This window comes from Hyperolius riggenbachi, chromosome 2 (assembly GCF_040937935.1).
Source record: "Hyperolius riggenbachi isolate aHypRig1 chromosome 2, aHypRig1.pri, whole genome shotgun sequence".
NCBI classification, from domain to species: Eukaryota; Metazoa; Chordata; class Amphibia; order Anura; family Hyperoliidae; genus Hyperolius; species Hyperolius riggenbachi.
Window position 1 is genome coordinate 510,806,536 of NC_090647.1, and position 20,949 is coordinate 510,827,484.

General features: G+C 41.4%; 1 protein-coding gene across 20 annotated transcripts in view; it reads right to left on the reverse strand.

Annotated features, from left to right (window-relative positions):
• The window catches only part of ROBO2 (roundabout guidance receptor 2), a 1,374,514-nt gene that overhangs the window by 181,675 nt on the left and 1,171,890 nt on the right, over positions 1 to 20,949 (reverse strand). For 14 of the 20 annotated variants that reach the window (XM_068270504.1, XM_068270514.1, XM_068270503.1 and 11 more), the window contains exons 6-7: positions 15,037 to 15,164; positions 10,394 to 10,405 (exon numbers count right to left, since the gene is read on the reverse strand). In XM_068270504.1, the coding sequence (XP_068126605.1) occupies positions 10,394 to 10,405; positions 15,037 to 15,164 (140 nt within the window). The remainder of the gene's footprint in view (positions 1 to 10,393; positions 10,406 to 15,036; positions 15,165 to 20,949) is intronic. The other 6 variants (XM_068270505.1, XM_068270507.1, XM_068270520.1 and 3 more) reach the window with 1 other exon arrangement.

Consider the following 20,949-nt stretch of genomic DNA (forward strand, 5'->3'; position numbering starts at 1 on the left):
GAGCCGGTAGGCAATAGCTGTAGAAAAATGTAAAAACTACAGATGCATTGAGCTGATTATATTTTATCTCTGACTTGGCAAATTCATTTATTTGTCAGTGTCAGACTTTCTGCCATGCTATTATGGGATTCCAGTGGAGAATGTATTGTCTGTGGGACTCAGCAGGGTAATAGTATTTAGGCAAGTTAGCAGGTATGTATATGCTTTGTATTGTCTCATCTATCCAAGAAGTACAAAGCCTGTAATGAGCCCACTTTAAATATTTGTAACGGGTCAGTCCTTTCAAAATGGATGCTTCATTTTTAGGTATATCCTGGGAAGCTAAATCAACCTAATGGTTTCTTTTCAGTCTCATGGACTCCAGTAGGGAGAAGACTCTCTTTGTATTCTCGGGTCTGCACCTTTCCTATTATCCTACTATTCCTGTTGCATTTTTATTGTGTATTGTACAGAATACATGAAAGGTAATGGAAAGGCTGAGGATATAAAAACCTCAGGTTAGGAGAGATGAAGATACGCTGCTAAAGCCTGCAAAATATAGATGAAGCCAAAGTGTGACTCAACACAAAAGACCTCAAATATAACAGACATATCAATTTTGGAAGGATCTTCAGCTTAGTAGAGTTGGTCTGATACTGAACAAAGCGGTAAATGTACAATATATAGTAGAGTGGAATGTTCAGGGATGAGCAGAAACTACGTCAGTGCGAATTTACGCATCGTAGTTCGCATCTACGCATCGTAGTTCGTAGGTGAAGTTTCAAAACTACGCTTACGAATTTACGCGTAGCAGTATGCTTACGCTCACTAACATGTGTATTGCGTAGTGAACTACGAATGTGTTACTCTCGTCTAATTTTCTGCGTGCGATTGTATGCTTACAAATGTACGCGTTGGAAAGGGGAATGTACGCATAGAAGAGTTCCCGGTATAAGCATTGAAAGAGGAATGAATGCGTAAAAGTACACTTTGCACTACGCGTAATTGGGTATTTTAACGCGTAGTCTACGATATGCATACTAAGCGAATATTTGATTTCAAAGCCCTAGTTTGGCGAAGCGTAATTGCATAAAACTACGCGTAGTTCCAACGTAGCGCAGTTGACTGACTTTGACCATCCCTGAAATTTATATCCCAAACTTGCTTGATCCTTATATGGTCTAAAGCTTGGTTGTCATACTCAGTCGCTTAATGGCCAAAATATAAAATGCAGTCTAAGTTGAGGTACAAACTGCTTTTAAAGTGTACCCAGGGTGGTTTAAAAAAATGAGATACTTGCCTAAGAAGAGGGAATCCTCAAGATCCTGCAGAGGTGCCCCATGTCCTCCTGGCCCCCACCCCAACCGCTGGCAGACCTCTTGAACATAGCCAAGAAGAGCTTGTCTGATATGTTTGCATGGCCACCCTTCCCACCGTGTACAAGCATGGCTGTACTGCCCAGCCCACTTCCCGTTGTGGTCATGCCTGCTTTGTAAAGCCAAAAAATGAATGATATTCAATTCCAGCAGATTATTCGGTTAAGGAACAATTATTTTTTCAATGTGCGTAGATCTTAGACAAACAATCACAATGGCAAACCAGAGTAATTCTAAAGACATCGCTTCAGGTCTAACAGTTCACAAACAAAAAATCTCAAGTAAACCAAAGTCCACTAACCCCTGAACCAGTTCCCTTCTATATCCTTGTTCCTCTGTTGACCCAGATGTCAGATGTTAACTGACTTTGGTTTACTTGAGATTGTCTGTTTGTGGTCTGTTAGACCTGAAGCGAGGTCTTCAGAATTACTCTGGTTTGATATTATAAAGCTGGAGCCGGTCTTATAAAAGCAACTTGTGCTTAGTGCACAGTCACGGCTGTACACATGCAGGTGCAGTACGGCCGTACTCGTGCATGAAAAGGAGTGTGAGCACAAATTTTAAGAGTGTCTCGGGCAGCAGCGGTGGTCTGGAGGAGGATGTGGGAAGCCTCTGGTGGAACCCATGCCATAATTAAAGTGTACCTGAGGTGACATGTGACATGATGAGGCTGATGTGTGTACACACAGTGCCAGGCATGCTAATACATATGCTGTGTTCGTTTTCTTCTTTGTTGACTAAAAGAGTTAACCATTCAGGTATTCTAGAGTATTCTTCTCTCCAGTCAGGACCTATTCGGACTAGAGCGTAACCTCACTGATAAGGAAATACGGCCATAAATCTCTTTCCTGTCAGAGAACAGCTGTTCATATATTTTAGCTCTGGGACACTCAGACTTTGTGAAAGACTGTATGAATCACACACAAGATAAAATCTCTTTTTAGCTTTTATAATGAAAATAAAACGGTGGTATTCTAAAGTAAAAAGTCATTTTCAGGAATAGGACACATACAATTGATTATTTCATCAGTTTATTTTCACCTCGGGGTCTCCTTTAAAAGCTGGTTGTGCAAACTTTTAATAGCAGATTATAAATCCAGTTGTAAATTACTTGCAACAACTAAGGGTGTTTGTTTTTTTAACAAAAATGTGTTGGCAAAAGGCAAATTGTCCGGGTTGCCAGGTAACACATGATAATTATTTTTTTCCAGGAGTTCTCTCTCTTTTTAAATTGACAAAGGGGAAATTCATCATTTTTTTTGGTGTTTTTTTCTGGAAGGGGTGGGGGGGAGGGGGTTAGGGTTAGGTGTTGGAAAGGGGGTTTGTGTGGGAGGAAGGGGGGTGTTTCAGGGTTAGGCATCAGGAAGGGGGTCTGTGCAGGGGGGCGGTTAGGGTTAGGCACCACCAGGTAAGGTAAGGGTTAGGCATCAGTAGTGGAGGGTGCTGTCTGTGTGAGAGTAGGGTAAGGATTAGCTATCGTAAAATATTGTTAACAATTACCTAAATTTTACCAAAGAAAATTGACACTTTAGTTAGTAGAGTATTGGTAAATTGACTAATATTCCACTATCGGCACTGCTCCTACGCCCGATTTTCCATGGCCCCGAAATTCACGTACTTTTAGTTAATGCAGGAGGAATTCCTCTTTAAGCTCCGTGCTGAGCAGAATCTCTTGTATTATCCTGATTGAGGAGTGCTTTTGTGCTAGCTGTAAAAATGAGGTGATTAACCCTGAGGTCTTTCATCCGCACTCTCTGAAGCCCACCTCACACACGACCTGTGCTTTTATTCATGTTCAACATGCTGGTATCCAGGCATCAGCTGAAAAGACCAGCCTAATTGATTTCATCCCAGCTATAATGCATTCACCAGAGGCGGTCAGACCCCGATACACTTATGCAAATACTCTGGATGGGAATTTTTTTTTAACTTTGCCAATAAAGTTATTTCTGCATTTCTAGAGACCTTTAGAAGTGACACACTGAAGAAGATGAAATAAGTGCGGTATAAAGTGCTGACGGAATGGAAGATCTGACCTTTGGCTAGTCCTGGTATTATAAAAATTCATAATATATAGTATATTTATTTAATTTTACATGCAGGCATGTCTTTAAAACCTTAACAACTTCATAGATCAGCTGAAAGTTAAAGGATACCAGAACTGAGCTAAGTAGGAAAAGCGGGGGGAGCAGGCCTGATGTACGGGAAGCAGCCCTGATGCCCACAGTTGCCCCCACTGCCCCCGTTCTCCTCTGTTTCCCTCCTTTGGTACCAGTGGCATAGTTAGAATTGATGGGGCCCCATAGCAAAATTTTCATGAAGCCCTCAGAACTAGGTACTCTGGAGCAATGCCACCTGCCCCTACCCTATGGATGAGTTGATTGGGCAATTTACATTCCCATGCAATGTACATTCAGTGTAGTCCTTGGGCTAAAAGACAAAGTCAGAGGGTGGAGAAACAAAAGAAAGTGAAACCATCAAGTACAACCTGAGCCCCCTCTGCTCAAGGGCCCCATAGCGGTTGCTATGGCTGCTGTAGCTATAGCTACACCCCTGTTTGGTACCTAGCCTATCTGCTAATGATATTAGGGCCTTTGAAGAGAGACGGCTTAGGGGGAAAAGGTCCATAAGATGCCCCAGCACCAGTGACGCACCAGATTTAGTATAGATTTTTTTCCCAAATTTTTGTCCTCTAAACCTTATAGTCTAAAATATGTTAACGGAGAATCCTCCATGAGGAGATAGACTAGTCCAAAACCTGTTAGACCAGTCAGATTTTCATTTCCTTCTGTAAGTGACACCAACTTATTAAAAAAAAAGTAATTTATAGTAATTTATAGTGCCTTTTATCTTGGAAGAAATGTACATTTATAGGTACACATTTAAAATTTTAGATTTTTTTGCAATAGTTGTCCTTTAAGTGCCCTAATTATTATATTGTCCCACATTAACGTCTGCCTCAATAGAGCAAGACCAATAGTGCCTTCATCATTAACATGGGGATAACATTATTATCCCAATTGTTACCGTATTTTTTTTTGTTATGACACACAGGCAGGGTGGGGATTGGAGACAAGTTTAGCTGAGCAATTGAGGGGTCATTAGAGATAGTCGGAAATGCCAATTTCTGATTGAATGGAAATTCAGATTCCCGCCAATTTCCAAATTTTCCATTTTTTCCCATTTTCTATTTTCCTTTTTTTCCAATTTCCAAGAGAAAGGAAAAAAATGACAAAACGTTTTTGGGGGGAAACGGAATCGTGATTGGTCTAAAACTACCGTATTAATCTGATTTTTGCCGAAAAATTCTGCATTCTCTGATTGGTCCAATCCTTCCGAGTTCTGTGATTGGGCTGAAATTACCGAGATGCGTTAATTCGGATTTCCACGGAATTACAATTTCTGAATTCCGATTGGAAATTCCGATTTTCGATCGGAAATGCAGAAATGTTAATTCCATGAAATCCGAACAAGCATCCCTATAATGATCAGCTGCCATGAAAACTTTGTGGCCAGTTTTCAGGAAAAACTTTGAGAAAAAAAGCATAAACTCAAAAACAATAAACACATAAATTCATAAAAAAATAATTTTTTGTAGCTGCAGCCTCAGAATTCCCAAAGGGAAGGCATTTTTTCCCCCAGTGGGCTGGCTGGTGTTTATTAGTAGAGTCGAGGTTTGATGAGGCCCCCGCTACATGTACATGTTTTGTCACTTGCGTTAAATATTTCAGAGGAATAAATAATAGATCACCATTATTAATGTATTAAAGGCAGCAGCACGAGCGGCAACACACAAGCTTGTTTCTCTTTGGTGAAAATTTGTCACTGTCACTTCTTGCGAAGTGATGAATTGGCAGCGTGACCTTATACCCAACGCATTAGAATGCTGCCTGTCAGCCTCATAAATGGACATAATAATCAGATGTAAAACATATTAGAGGTAACAGGAGGGGTTTGAAGGCCACCGTGTGATCTTTCCCTTTAGCTATTTGTCTTTATAAAGGTAATTTTTGCAAAACTAAATAAATAAATAAGACACTATCAGAAAAGCAAAATGCCTGTGCGATTTGAGAGACTTAAGGCTGGAAGCTGACTGCATCCAGGGACGGCGGACTTATACGTTTGTTCCCAGGCCCAGTTGTCTTTTGTTTCCATCGCATCCTTCAATCCTATCTGCAGAAGTCCCCCACATTCCAAGTGTAGAAGCCTCATTGTGTAGCAGAGACTTTCCTTGTTCAGCCACAACCATCATTCTATGTAGAGTTCAGCAGGAGGCAGAGGCGTGCCTACAGGGGTGCAGGCATGACTCATGCCATGGGCACCACAGATCAGATTAGTTTTGTAATCTGGCAAACATGGCTATGTATGTAGAGCTCACTTGGCTTAGTGTTAGAAAAGAGGACAGAAAGGGAATAAGAAGAGATATTTCCCAAAAAGTAATTTCAACAACATCTCGAGCCAAAAAACACAGGCAACCATAACACATGTATGCAAGAAAGGGTGTTGTTTTTGGATTGATAGGGGGCTCTGACCAGGAGGCACAATTTCAGTGTTTGCCATATTACCCAGATATGCCCCTGGGAGGAGGTGAAAGCCCAGAGACAGTCATGTAAGATGGAGAAGACAGGCAGTGGTGAGAGCCCATAGACATCACAAATTATGTGGAAGGCAGAAGGAAGTAAGATTCCAGAGAGACAGTCACATACGATGGGGAGAGAGTAGGAGTTTAGAGCTTAAAGTGGATCCGAGATGAACTTTTACTCGTTGCATAATTGTGTTCCTTTCCTATTGTTTATAGGGCATTCCTCAAGCCAAATACTTTTTTGTTTTTGTTTTAATACTCTAATTCCCTATAAACTAAAGAAACCAAGCCCACAGGTTTTCAGAGAGCCAAGGCACTTTCAGACAGTAGCAAGGGCTCATGGGAGCTCAGTCTGGGCAGGAGGAGGGAGAGGTATTATTAGCCAGAGATTTCAGAGGCAGAAGGGAGGAGGGGGATTAGGTTTTTTTGCTCAAGATGCAGATAAGCCTGCCTCTGTGTAATGTTTACAAACAACATGGCTGCTGTCATTGTATCACAGGAATAATCAATCATATTCTATTAAAGCTAAACTTTAGATAAGATATATAGACAAGTTACTTGTTATAGTTAATTTTTCATCTCGGATCCGCTTTAAGGCCTCTTGCACACTGCAAGCGATTCCGATTCAGATTCCGCTTTTTAATCAGTTTTTACATCCGATTCCGATTCAGAATCTGAATCGGATGTAAAAACAGATTAAAAAGCGGAATCTGAATCGGAATCGCTTGCAGTGTGCAAGAGGCCTCAGGCAGTTGTATAAGATGGGGAAGCAGGAAGAGGTGAGAGCCCAGAGACATCCCATATGATGTGGAAGGTAGAGGGAAGTAAGATCCCAGAGAGACAGCCACATACGATGGGCAGAGAGGAGGAGATTAGAGCTTAGAGACAGTTGTGTAAAATGGGAAGGCAGGAAGAGATGAGAGCCCAGAGACATCACACATGATGGGGAAGGCAGTAGGAAGTAAGATCCCAGAGAGACAATCACGTAAGATCGAGAGAGAGAGGAGGAGGTTAGAGCCCAGAGACAGTTACATAAGATGCGGAGGCAGGAAGCGGTGAGAGCCCAGATGGGGGCAGCAGGGGGGAGGGAGGGAGATGGTAGATTTGATTTTCCTGGAGGGTGGCTTTACAAATATTATAGAAATGTGGCTAAATACCAGTAGAGTTTCCGTTTACTGTACATAAACCCTAACGACATTGACAGAACAATGCGACATCCAGTAAACATTTATACGGTGGAGTCTCATTATTTCAGCCAGTTACATTCCAGCTTCCTTCGATTTATCATCGTAACCTTCCCTTGCAAGAAATGGTGTACCTGATGAAATATTTAATTCATGATGGAACATATGTGCCTGGGGGCCGGAGGGCTTAAAACAAATACATTTTCCAAAGCCCTTTTCCAGTCATATTTTATTCAGAGAGGCAAAAGATTTGTGCCGGCGACCTTTGGACAGGATGGCTAATTGCTAGATGGTTTCTATGTAGACAGTTATGACAATGTTGTGTTTTCGAGACATAATCCATATGGGAGCTATTTTCTCCGTAGGATCATGATGGAGCTTTATAGACTTTCATTTTTCTAAGAAGAATAAGTTAGCTAGCGGTGAAGGGTGAGATAAGTAGCCATTAAGGGATAAGTGTGCTTCTAAATAAGCCAAATCAGGCACAAACTGCCCCCAATCAATAGCGTGTAACAATCCTTGAGGAAAGGTGCTTGACAGTCTGAGTACATGAAGTCTGTTTGGAGACTGTAAGCCTGTCAATCGTGTCCAACCCTGCAAAAAAAAAAGTGCAAAAATTTACTTCCTGAAACTGCTCCGCTCAACCTTGATGACTTTGTATTTTCTTTAGCCAATTCTGCTGCAGTGGGCGGGGTTTAAAGATGATAAAGGTTGCTTGTGATGGTGGGCAGGTCAGACTGGGCCCAGGAGCCTATCACCTGACAGGTTAACCCTTGCTGTACCCTTGCTGTAAGGATCATACAGACCAAGATTTTTATTCAGGACACTGATCTGGAAAGAAAGCAGGTATAGACCAGCTTTCCGCACGCTACATTCTAGACTCATTGCCTACATAGGGGTTACCGGTGATGATGGACAGGTCAGATTGGGCCCAGAAGCCTACCTGACAGGTTGACCCTTACGGTAAGGATCAAAAAGACCAGGATAAGTATTCAGGACACATATCTGGTAAGGAAGCAGGTATAGACCAGCATTCTAAATGCAACATTCTACACTCATTCCCTATATAGGGCTATTGATAAAAATAAATTGGCGAGAAAGTGGTGTGGCCTAAGTCTAAACAATATATTTAAGTCTGTCTCTTGAATTTTTCTGTCTGCTATGTCTACCGACGTCCCATTGTTAAACATCAACTTAGGTTTATGGGAGTGAGTGGAACGTATGCTAAGTCCTTCTATAACTGTGGTATAGATGAACTGTATTGAGTTCCTGTCACAGGGTAGGAGTTTGCATGTGGTTGGGATGATACTTGTTTAAACTATTCTCCATGTAAAAGGGTTACCACGTTAGGATAACAAATATAAGTGGAACCTTTGGATGATGGTAGCAGCTATACAGGATAATGCATGTCTTCTACTGAATTTAGTTATATGTACTGTTTGTGGCAGCTTGCTATGCTTATCCGGATCTGGGTGATAAACAGTGATTGTTGAAACCTTAAAGGAGAACTGTAGTGAAAATAACATAAGGAAAATAATTACTTATTTTTTACAATATTCATTTATAGACAATTTAGTCAGTGTTTGCCCATTATAAAATATTTCCTCTTCCTGATTTACATTTTGAGATTTATCACTGGTGGCAATCTCTTTAGTCCAGCCAGGTGATCTGTACGAATGTTTGTTTACTGAGAGTTTATGTACAGGGGGAGCTACTGCATGCTTGGCAGTTAGAAAAATATGTTATTCCCACAATGCAACGAGGTTCACAGACAGCAAACTGTCACCACAATATTAGCCATACAGACCCTCCTGATGATCTATGTAAGAAAAGGCAAAGATTTCACATGGGAAAGGGGGTATCGGCTACTGAATGGGATGAAGTTCAATCTTGGGTTAAAGTTCCTCTTTAATGTCCAATGTTGGAATCAAGGAAGCCTGACAAATGTATTCTCCTGTAGCCAAACACCAGTCCCCATGTTGGTTTAATGATAGACTATTCAAAGGTTAAATGTAGTTCTAAATGTAGTTAAGGGTTCAGGTTAGGGTTATGCTTAGGGCAAAGATAAAGGCTTGAGGTTAAGGGAGAAATGAGTATTTGTTACTGCTGAATTTGGGTGAAAGGGTTAACATGCTTTTTCAGTTTGCGTTGGGCATAGGAAAGCAGGACTAGTTAGGATTAGGCTGAAGGGAAGAGTGATGTTAGTATCAGGCTATTTTGGGAGATGAGCTGTAAGGAGGGTAAGAATATACGATTGCTGAATCTCTGCACCCAAGTGAAGGGAGTTGGGAAAACAGTACTTACCTGAAGAGCCCCTTGGGCTCTCTTTACATGAAGGCCTTCAATAGGTAGACTGGGAACGCACATTATACTTCTCATTGCATCAAGACCAACATGAACAAACTGCACCAAGGACTCACCAGAGACCCAGATACTGATTCAAACCTTATGATACATACCTCACGTATTACAAGATACTTGGGCTCTGGTATCTCTTTGATTTTTATTTTCAATGTGTGACGTTTTAGGTTCACAAGAAAAGCTACTAACTGGAGGAGCCCAAAATTGTAAACTAATTTAAAAAAATGCTGTAAAAAGCAGATGTTTTAAGGCATGTATTGTCCTGAAGAAGTGGGTCTCGGCCACGAAATGTGTTGTCTTCCTATGTTGCAATAAACTGTGAACATTTTATTAAGCAGTTGTCATCATTCGAAGGTAAGCCAACACCTATATTCTCTTTTTAAATGTTTTTAAATTATTTTATAGTTTGTGGGTCCTTCCAGCTAGTAGTTTTTCCTGTGTTTCCAACCTAGAGGGTTCTATTTTTGGAGTAGCAACTATATTTTTTATATCCTCATAATAATCTCTGGGATCATTTGCAAACTCTACATTTTCAACTGTGGGAAACTGTGAGGAAAAAAACAAATGTTATGGTTAAAGAACTTTTAAAGTGTTTGTAGTTTGAGTTCCCTACATGAACAGTCGGACACTTGGTTCACATAACCAGAAATAAATACGCCAGACTCATATTCATCTCAGTGCAGGCTTCTTATAGGAACTTTACATCCATGTACTGTATACTTCTAAAAAAAACATACCACGGATTCCTTTTAGGAACAGGGACAGATGTCTCATCTCTCGTTGAAACGGACATGTGTGGGCGGCCTTAAGAGCGAACCGCATAAGTGGTGAAGCTGCACATGCAGGGTGTGAATGGTGGATGGAAAGCATAGTAAAAGCCATGCTAACACAAAAAAAGGATGGTTACTTACCAACAGGGCGAGCTGGAGACATTATACAATGGTGGTGAGAGAACATAAAAAGGAAATTAAAAGAAATTCTGTCAGAATGTGTGACATGCAATACTACACTCAAATAAAGTGACTAATCTTCTCTAAGGAAAAGTCATCTAGGCATGCAAAATTATATTATGAAGGCTCCGAAAAACAACCGTGTCGGCTCAGAGTCAATCTTTAACGTGGAACCAATTAAAAAAGAAAAATCTTTATCTCAGGCTACAATCGTGCTGGAGAGTTATTCAGCAGCAGATCACTGTAGGAGGATCACTGTAGACATCGCCACAAATACATTTAATAAAATTCAATAATTGTGGTGTGGCTTTCAATGTCAAGTCCACCAAAAACAAATTGTTCTGTGTGTGTTCAAAAGCATATGGAGACAAAAAATACATACATATATAACATATACTGATCAGCCAAAACATTTAAACAACCTAATTTTGTGTAAACCTCTACCCTTCCAAGTGCCACCCAATAAAAAAACCCTAACCTGTTGAGGCATGGACTCCAGAAGACCACTGAAAGTGTCGTGTGGTAATTGGCACCAAGATGTCTGTAGAAAATCCTTGTGTCCTGTAAGTTTGAAGTTGCAAGGTGGGGTCTCTATGGATTGGTTTTGGTTTCCAGAACATCTCATAGATGTGATCTGGGGAATTTAGAGGTCACAGAAAACCTGATTTATCACACCAGGCCACCTTCTTCCATGACCAGGCTCTGTCGCTCACATGCCTACTGTAGGCAATTTCCATGGGGCACTCTGATTGGTCTTTAGTTATAAAACCCCATACACAGCAAGCTGTAAGGAAGTCTGCGTTATGTCACCTTTCTGCTATGGCCAACATTAAGCTTCTTAGCAATTCATGCTACAGTATTGTGGAAATGGCCCAGGATGATTCTTCACTCCATACATGCATCAATGAACTTTGGTGCCCATGACTCTGTTGCCCACTATTTGTCCTTCTTTGAACCAATTCTGGTAAGTAGGTACTGACTACTGCATATTAGGAACATCCGACAGGACCTACTGTTTGCATGTCCTTTGACCCATTTGTCTAACCATTACAGTTTGGCCCTGGTCAGAGTCACCCAGATCCTTACCATGGAACGTTTTTCCTGCTTCCAACATTTCACCTTCAAGAACCTGCTTGCTGCCTTACATATCCCTTTTCATGATAAGGGGCATTGAAAAAAGTTATCAATGTTTTTAACTTTTACAGTTAGAAACATTGAACAGGTCAAAAATAGCAATAGGTACAGTATGTGTTTTCACTCCCAAGCTCCTTCCTCACTCACCATTGGCCCTATACTGCGTTCCTGGTATTTTCTTATTACGTTTTCACCACGCTATAGGGCGTACATCAAAAAGGGGCGTCGGGGAAAAAAGGGCGCGTGGTGTAAACGATAAGCAGTATTATCGTTTATAAAAATATTGTGTAGAATATCGTTTACAAATAGTGTTTTAAGAATTTATAAATCATTAAATAATGTGTATGAAATCGGCAATTCTTAAAACGTTAATCTTCCCTGTTTCTAAACTGAAACTTAAAATTACGTTTGTTAAAAACCCTCCCTGTACCTATCCCTAACCCCTAGACCCCCTGGTGTTGCCTAAACCTAAGACCCCCCTGGTGGTGCCTAAACCTAAGACCCCCCTGGTAATGCCTAAACCTAAGACCCCCCTGGTGGTGCCTAAACCTAAGACCCCCCTGGTGGTGCCTAAAACTGACCACCCCAAAGCCCTCCCTGTACCTATCCCTAACCCCTAGACCCCCTGTGGGTGCCTAAACCTAAGACCCCCCTGGCGGTGCCTAAACCTAAGACCTCCCTGGTGGTGCCTAAACCTAAGACACCCCTGGTGGTGCCTAAACCTAAGACCCCCCTGGTGGTGCCTAAAACTGACCACCCCAAAGCCCTCCCTGTACCTATCCCTAACCCCTAGACCCCCTGGGGGTGCCTAAACCTAAGACCCCCCTGGTGGTGCCTAAACCTAAGACACCCCTGGTGGTGCCTAAACCTAAGACCCCCCTGGTGGTGCCTAAACCTAAGACCCCCTATGGATAATAATGTTTTACAAACATTAATAAATAAAAAATTTAAATAAAAAAATGTAAATAATTTTTTTGGGTGAATAATAATGTTTTAGAAATGTTTTCCAAATATTGATTTAGTATCTTTATAAACGTTATTCATCACGGGCTCATTTTGTAAAGTTAAATCATCACAAGCACAGTTATAAAACCTTAAAAATCTCCGGGCGCCGTTTGTAAAACGTTAATAATCTCCGGCACCTTTTTTTCCCTGTTCGGCACCCATTAAACGATATTTAAAATGGGAGTGAATGGGGCGCCCTTTTTGTCCACTTGTCTCATGCGCCCAAATCTCCTGCTTCCGCTATATGTCCCATAAAATGAGTTTCCATTGTTGAGGCAAATCATTGATGGACCAGAACAGAATTTGAGGACCACAGCCTCAACCAACTGCCCTGATATCAGTGCTTTATATTCCTGGTAAATAGCAATTTTTTGGAGTTATATACAAAAAACAAATCTTATTCTGGCAGAGACCATGGTTTCCATTTTTACAAAAAAATCACACTGAGGTTCATGTGATGCATTAGGTGTAAAAACTGGGAACACATCACACTAAAAATGTTTTTATTAACCTTATAACAGCTTGCATGAAAGCCCAGAACATGCGCCACTAAGCTGTGAAATAGTGTTCCCGTCAAGTGGAGGAAAATGATTCTTTTCAATACCGTCTGAAAATGAGGAGAATATTTTAAACTAAGATCTGTGAAATTCCCTGGACTTTTTAAGCTATTATTATATCTGCTGTAGAAACTGCTGTTAGAGAGGTATTCAGATAAAGGAAATATATTGTATGTGTCTAACAGCGAGGTCAGATTCATGGCGTACATTCTGTTCTTGCTTCAATCTCTCAAATAATTAGATTTTATCTTCAGTACCATACAATTATTTATAATATTCACTGATTGTCGGGCCAGAATGTCCGTTAACGTTAAGAAAGGTTCTCCTGAGTACAAAAATGCTGTATCCCTGACAGATCTATGTCTGTGTTTTATTCCAAGCGGAACTAAATGTTTGTCGGTTTTGGACATAATGAGCCCGACCCCATTGCTTTTTCTTTTAAGTTTTCTCCTAGGCAATAATTTCACACTTTATTAATAAAATGCTTTCAAGCCACCAGCAAGCAAGAAAATATTCAGACTAATTTTGACAGTACTTTCCCCCCTACTTGTTGGTACTTTTTTTCCGTTGCAGAGTACAGTTATTTTAAACAGATATAGGAGAAAATTTAGGAGATAAAGTGAATTGGATCAGGACCAATATATTTAAAGGGGCACTATGAAGAAAAACTGTAAAATTTTAAATATGTGCAAACATAAATAAGAAGTACGTTTTTTTCCAAATGAGCCATTAATGACTTATCTTCTATGTTGCTGTCACTTACAGTTGGTAGTAGAAATTTGACAGAAGCGACAGGATTTGGACTAGTCCATCTCTTCATGGGGGGATTCTCAGGTATTTATTTATTTTCAAAAGCAATTAGTAATTTGGCAGTTGCTCTGTCCAACTGCCAAAAAACTGTAGCGAGCAGGGACACTGGCCAGCATCATTGTTTAAATCCTTTTTAGGAAATATCTTTATAAAGAATAAAAGCCTTGCTGAGAATCCCCCCATGAAAAGATGGCCTAGTCCAAAATCTGTCACTTCTGTCAGATTTCTACGACCTACTGTAAGTGACAGCAACATCGGAGAAAAGTAATGTATGGCTCATTTACTCCAAAAACAAAATGTACTTAGTGCCCCCTTAAAGGAATCACATCCACTGTTTCAAAAACAATGATCCTTCCTTCCAGGAGGAAGCCATCAGAATAGTAGTGTCCTCCTAGAAAATATGGAGGAAACATCCTTGGTAACAGCTGCGTCATGTGACAAGAGGAGTGGATGATGTCATCGCTGGAAAGTCACAGCTGGTGAGTCTTTTGCTGTAATTGATGTTTCCGCTCATACTCAGAGGGAAGGAACTACAATACTGGAGTCCATCTGACTATCTAAGTGGGGACAGATCTGACTAAACGGGGGACCCATCTGACTATCTAAACGAGGGGCACAACTATCTAAATGGGGGCACATCTGACTATCAAAATGAGGGCCCATCTGACTATCTAAACAGGTGCCCATCTGACTTTCAAAATGTGGGGCCCATCTGACTATCTAAACAGGGGACCATATGTCTATGAAAATGGGGGACCCATCTGATTATCTAAACAGGGGACTCTCTGACAATGAAAAAGGGGGCACGTCTATCTAAATGGGGGCACATCTGACTATCAAAACAGGGGGCCCATCTGAAAGGGGAATAGGGTCACCAATCTGCTTAGCTACCTCACCAGTGGATCCAATTAGCACCTGCCTTACATTTTAACAAAAAAAAAAAATCAATGGAGCTGCCCCTGGTCATAATGGATGCATCACACAATGTTCTTCATATGAATAAACCATTAGTGGAGACTGGTGAGCAAGAGGAACACATTTCTGTTAGCCGATCTAAAAACCAAAGGCGAGAATTTCTCTCCAGATCTCGGAACCTACCTCTTACGGTGAGGGTAGCTGATGCTTCGACTTTACCGACCCGGTTTTCCGATATGCAGGTGTAGGTGCCCTCGTCAGCGCTGGCCGCCTTCTTAATCCGCAAGGTGTAATCATCCTTGATGTCGTATCTAAATATAACAACACAATAATGAAAGTCATCGCGCAGCATAAGCGTGCGGGAAAAGAAAAAGCGCGTCTTCACCTGAAACGTACAGATTTATCACAAAGGTGCTCGTCAGTTCCATTTATTTTAGGCTTTAATAATTCCGCGCAAGCATAAATCTCGGTGACATTTTTATTACGCCATGCATTAGTTAAAAACTTTGAGGCCATAAAATTAGCCCTGCAGTGTGCTTCTGGTATTAGTGTATTATTAATATTATCACTTTGTTCCCGTGCAGTGTGGCAACATGACAAATGAATGTGATCGCTTTTCCATATGTGACATGTAGTACTCGGCGTACTCGCCTGACACAGTGAGCGTTACATTGCTATGCTTTTGTGGCTTTCCAATCTATTTAATCATCACTGTCTTCAGATAAAACCTTTTAGTCCCCTTAGAGAGCGAGATCCCATTAGTCTTACCTCGCTTGATGGAACATCTAGCGACATTAACATAATTCAGCTATCCGAACGGAAACTTTAGGCGGCTTACGTGTCAGTCCACCCAAAACAAATATTTTAGTTACAGGTGGAAGCTGATAAGAGGTCTACTGCACTGTCTAGCTTCCTGTTGTCGTCATTGCCTCCGTCTACAGGTAAGTGTACTGTTGGCAGTATCAAAAGAATGACTTTAGACTGCAGGTTAGTAAAGCAACCACAAGATGTCACTGTCTGTAGAATGGTGTACCTGAAGTGCACATGCCCTTTACAAGCCATAATCCAAACCTCCCAACTTTTTGAGATGAGAAAGAGGGACACTTAGGCCACACCCAAGCCACACCCCTGATCACGTCCCCGTCACATCCCTAGTCACTCATATCATAAAGATTTCACAAGAAAAATATGTTGTTTTATAATTCAAACCACACTGGTCCTTTGTATCCTGGTTCATTTCCCTTCATATAAACATTTTAAAATTAGTAATATATCAATTTAAAGGATATGAATAAAGTTTAGAGTCAAACAATTTTTTTAGTAGATATATATATATATATATATTTACATATAAAGAGGGTCAAAGTCCTGAAAGAGGGACAAATGAGGGGGAAAGAGGGACAGAGGGACAGAGGGACAGGGCTCCCAAAGAGGGATTATCCCTCCAAAAGAGGGACAGTTGGGAGCTATGCATAATCTAGTGTGTAGAGTACTGTATGTTTTAAACTTAGAACTGTGCCTAATTCTATATATGAGTGAGCTGCCTGTTATATTCTGTGTGCTTGCTGTGTTCTGGTCGGAGCTTGAAATTTGGGCGCCCGTGGCTAATGGAGGATTTGTGCGCCCCATGGGTGCCAATGCGAATATCGGCTATAAGGCACCCAAAGCACAAAACTGGGTGTGCAATAATTATTGTTTTGAAAATTATTACGTTATAAATTTGTTATCGTTTTAAAAATTTTATCGATTAGATAGATTTCAAAATTAGATAGTTTTTGACAGTTTTAAATCTGTCGTATTTATAAAGTATTAATTTTGAAAGTTATCATTTTGAAATGTATTGCTTTCAATATTATATGGTTAGGTGGTGGGGGGGGGGGGGGGGGGCGGTTAGGGTTGGGAGCTAGAAAGGGGGTTTTAGGGTTTGGCATCAGGAAAGGGGGTTTAGGGCTAAGTATCAGGAAGGGAGTGTTTAGGGTTAGGAATCAGGAAGGGGGGTTTTAGGGTTAGATGTCAATAAGGGAGGTTTTAGGGTTAGGTGTCAATAAGGGGGGTTTTAGGATTAGGTGTCAAGAAGGGGGAATTTTATGGTTAGGCATCGAGAAGGGAGGTTTTACGGTTAGGCGTTAGGAATGGAGATTTTAAGGTTAGGTGTCAGGAAGGCGGGTTATAGGGTTAGGTGTCAGAAAAGGGGGTGGGGTTAGGATTAGGCATCAAGAAGGGGGGTTTTAGGGATAGGTGTTAGGAAAGAGCATTTTAGGGTTAGGTGTCAGGAAGGGGGGTTTTAGGGTTAGACATCAGGAAGGGAAGGTTTTGTGTTAGAGTGGGGTTAGGTTACGTTGCAGTAAAATATTTTAACATATACCAATATTTTATATGATAATTTACACTATTTATACTTTAAAAATGAAGACTATGGGTACATACTAACAATAATTTTATTAACACAAACGGGCACCGATTTTTCATTGTACCCCTATTTTATGCATGCATTCTGGTTAACATTTAACGTATATTTGAATGACTTCTTACATATGAATGTAACTTGTAAACTCGAATAAACTTGTCAAATGAAAAAGACAAAAGCTTGCAGTAGAAGAGGTTACATAAATACAGCAAAGACAGTGCCCCTACCAGCAATTATGTTTTTTTGTTTTTTTTTTTACAGACAGAGGCCAAATGGGAATCTGTGACTGAGAAATAGTAAAATGTAAACAGTTATAATGGGATGATTTCCATTGTGCTTGCAATGCATTTATTCCGGGGGAAAAAAATATCTACTCAAAGTTGAGATAATACTTTAAACATTCTGGGGAGAATTGCATCAACATTGGGACTAATTTGGCAATGCTGACTAGTAAGTGCTGCAATGTCAGAATGGAGGGTTCTCGAGAACTCCAGAAACTAGTAGAGAACTTATTGAAGAAATGGAATTCAATGTCACAGGATGGCTAGCCAGTAATGCACGCGCCAAGGAGAAAAATAACACATGGAAACTCCAGGGATCTCATTTATTTACTATGGCCCTGCTACGGATTGAGGAATCAATGCAGATAAGTCACTGAAAGCGTCAACTCGATGAATAAGGGGAGATCGGAGGCCATCGGACTGCCAGGGAGGATCTCACGGAGGACTTCTAAGGCGAGGAGGATGATATGAAATTGGTGCAGCTCAGCCCATCCTTCAAGTGGAATTCTACTTAGGAAAACCCGAGCCCTGGCCACCAAATATAAAATATGGCATCTAATAAGAAAAGGCAAAACAAGTAGCTATCTTTATCTGCAGAACATGCCTATGGAGGAAACACATAATTGAGTTTAACGAGGACCCCATTAAATATTAAATTTTACGGGGCTTCCTTTTATTTATAGAGAAGGGGAAACTCGGAGAAACCGAAGAGCTGGTGGAAGACAAAGAAAAGACACAGAAAGAAAACCGGGCCTGTGTTCTGCATTACAACGCACTAGTGCCACAATGCTTCATCATAGAGAGGCCATTCAATGACTGCAGATCACTTGGGACCGAATGTTTAATGGATATGAAATGAATCTATTGACTGTAGCCCTAAAGGTTTGTTTAAAACCTCCCATTTTTATTTTATACGGCAGTAAAATTTGCATTAATTAACGATACACAATCTTTTGTGTATTAAGTGTTTACAATTATTTCAATAAATACGTACATTAACCCCTTCGTGACTGATCACTCTGGCACCCTTAAGGACCAGGCAAGTCTCTAGTGGACACCCCCCCCCCCCCGCCCTTTACTATATTCCCTGGTGATCTACTGTAGTGGTTCCCCCTCCCCTAAACATTCCCCTGGTGGTCTAGTGACCCCCACCTTCCCTTCCCCCTGCTAAAATCAGCAGCTGGAAGCGAGGATGGGTAAGTATTACTCACCTTCCTCTTCTCTACAGCTATGAGCAGCTGTAAACCGCCATCATAGCAGACAGCCCCGTACTGACCTAAGTATGAGGTTCTGGCTTGATGACATCATCAAGCCGGGACTCGTACTTCAGTCAGTATGTGGATGGATGCCTAAGGGAGCGGCCAGGAGATGCAATAGTTGGTGGAACATGGAATGTGAGTGGTTTGTCTACATTGTGACTACTACGATCACCAGCAATCGTAGTGGTCACGTGATCAGGAAGCAATCGTCATGGCTCCTGATTAATACCAGGATATTAAGCCGTCTATTGACAGCTTAACTCGGGTGTCGTATGCGCGCAATTGTGGCGAGAACACGCAGACCACCTAGTGCAAAATCTGTGTCATGTCAGAGGCTTACAGCCACAAGCATGACAGAGATTTCAACTATGTTGGTCCGCAAAGGGTTCAATGTTTCTGGCTCACTGAATCCTTTAGCGTCTCTTCCTGCTGATAGATGACCGTGCAATTTAACCAGACAGAAAGTGGTTTGGACTCCTCCCCCTATCCAATCATCAACCACTCATGAGGAAGTCAGAAAATAATGGTGTATAGGCATTAGCTAGATTTCTTGTGAACATCTATCACCTGATCTCATCCATCTCCTTTCTCTGCTGAGAGATCACTTGCGAGAGATTAACTCTTTGTAATCAGCACTACAGCTGAGCAAGCTTGTTCTCATCTTGTCCTATAGTTGCAGTGCTGACCACAGGGTCAGCACTGCAACTATAGGACAAGATGAGAACAAGCTTGCTCAGCTGCAGTGCTGGTTACAAAGAGTTAATCTCTCAGCAGCAGGGAGGAGCTAAAGAGAGAGCTGATCACTAGGGAACACCCACTCAGCTATCGGTTCCATGTTTGGAATGTCTCTAGATCACATGGCTGACTTTGCAAAGGGCATTTCACTGGAACATCTCCATCAAATATGATGCTATAGTCCCCTCTTTATCTTCTTTATAACAAAGAAAATTTTAGGAGGGTGAACTGGAGCTCTAAATGGAACTGATTGAGATACACCATTGAGTAACCATGGTAAGATAGACATTAGGGAAGATATTGGGCTTGATTCATTAAAGTGTGCTAACACAGTGAGCATGCCTAAAAGCTTTGCACGTGCAAACTAGGGTGGTAAGTAGTTTGCATGGGCAAAGTTGTTACTGGTCGCGCGCTATTTGGTGCGTGCGAAACGTCGCACCATCCGCGTGCAAAGTACGCTTACCAGGCTATTTTGCACTTGGACGGTGAAACGTTTTGCGCGCACTGTGCAGCGCTAAACTTTGCATGTGCAAACTTTTGTGCGCATATTAGGGCGTGCAAAAGTGCTTTGCATGTGCTAAGGGGCTTTTCACTGGCGTGCTAACACTTAGCACGCTTTAGTGAATCAAGCCCATAGTCTCCCGCTTGCTGGTATATGTAAAAGACAACCACCACTGCTTTGAACTAGGGATTGTCAATGAGATGCAAATAATTCTGATTTGATACAGGAATGTACAAATTCTAAATGCAAATGTATGCAGCTTGAAAATGGACCAATCAAATCTCATCAGGGTGGAAGTGGATTGGTCCATTTTCAAGCTGCATACATTTGCAGACAGAAGCCTCATAATCCTGTATTAACTCTGAATTATCTCCATCTTATTGACCATCCATACTTCCAACTACTGAGGTGAGCAGGGGTATAGCAATAGGGGTTGTAGAGATTGCAACCGCATCGGGGCCCTTGGGCCAGAGGGGCCCCCAAGGGCCCTTCCTCAACTACAGTATTAGCTCTCTATTGGTCATAATTATCACTTCTATAGATACTTTGAATAGTGGTAATCATTAACAAGCTGTTCCCCATCCCCTTCTTGCACCTATGACACTGTAGTTGTCCTTGGCAGGTTTTGGTGCGCCGTATCAATTGTTATGTATAGAGTGCTTGGGGGGCCCCATTGTAAAACTTGCATCGGGGCTCACAGCTCCTTATCTACGCCACTGGAGGTGAGTATCTAACTCCATATCCTCCCCCCTTTTCCCCCACAACAGGTTAGCTTTAAAAGTAAACCTGACTTGAGAAAATTCACTTTAGGTTGGATACTAAGCTTAGTAGGGGGAAGGTTCAGGATATCATGGAGCCTTCCTGTTCCTTCGCCTGGCACATCATTCTCTCACTGTCCACTGGTAAAGTTAT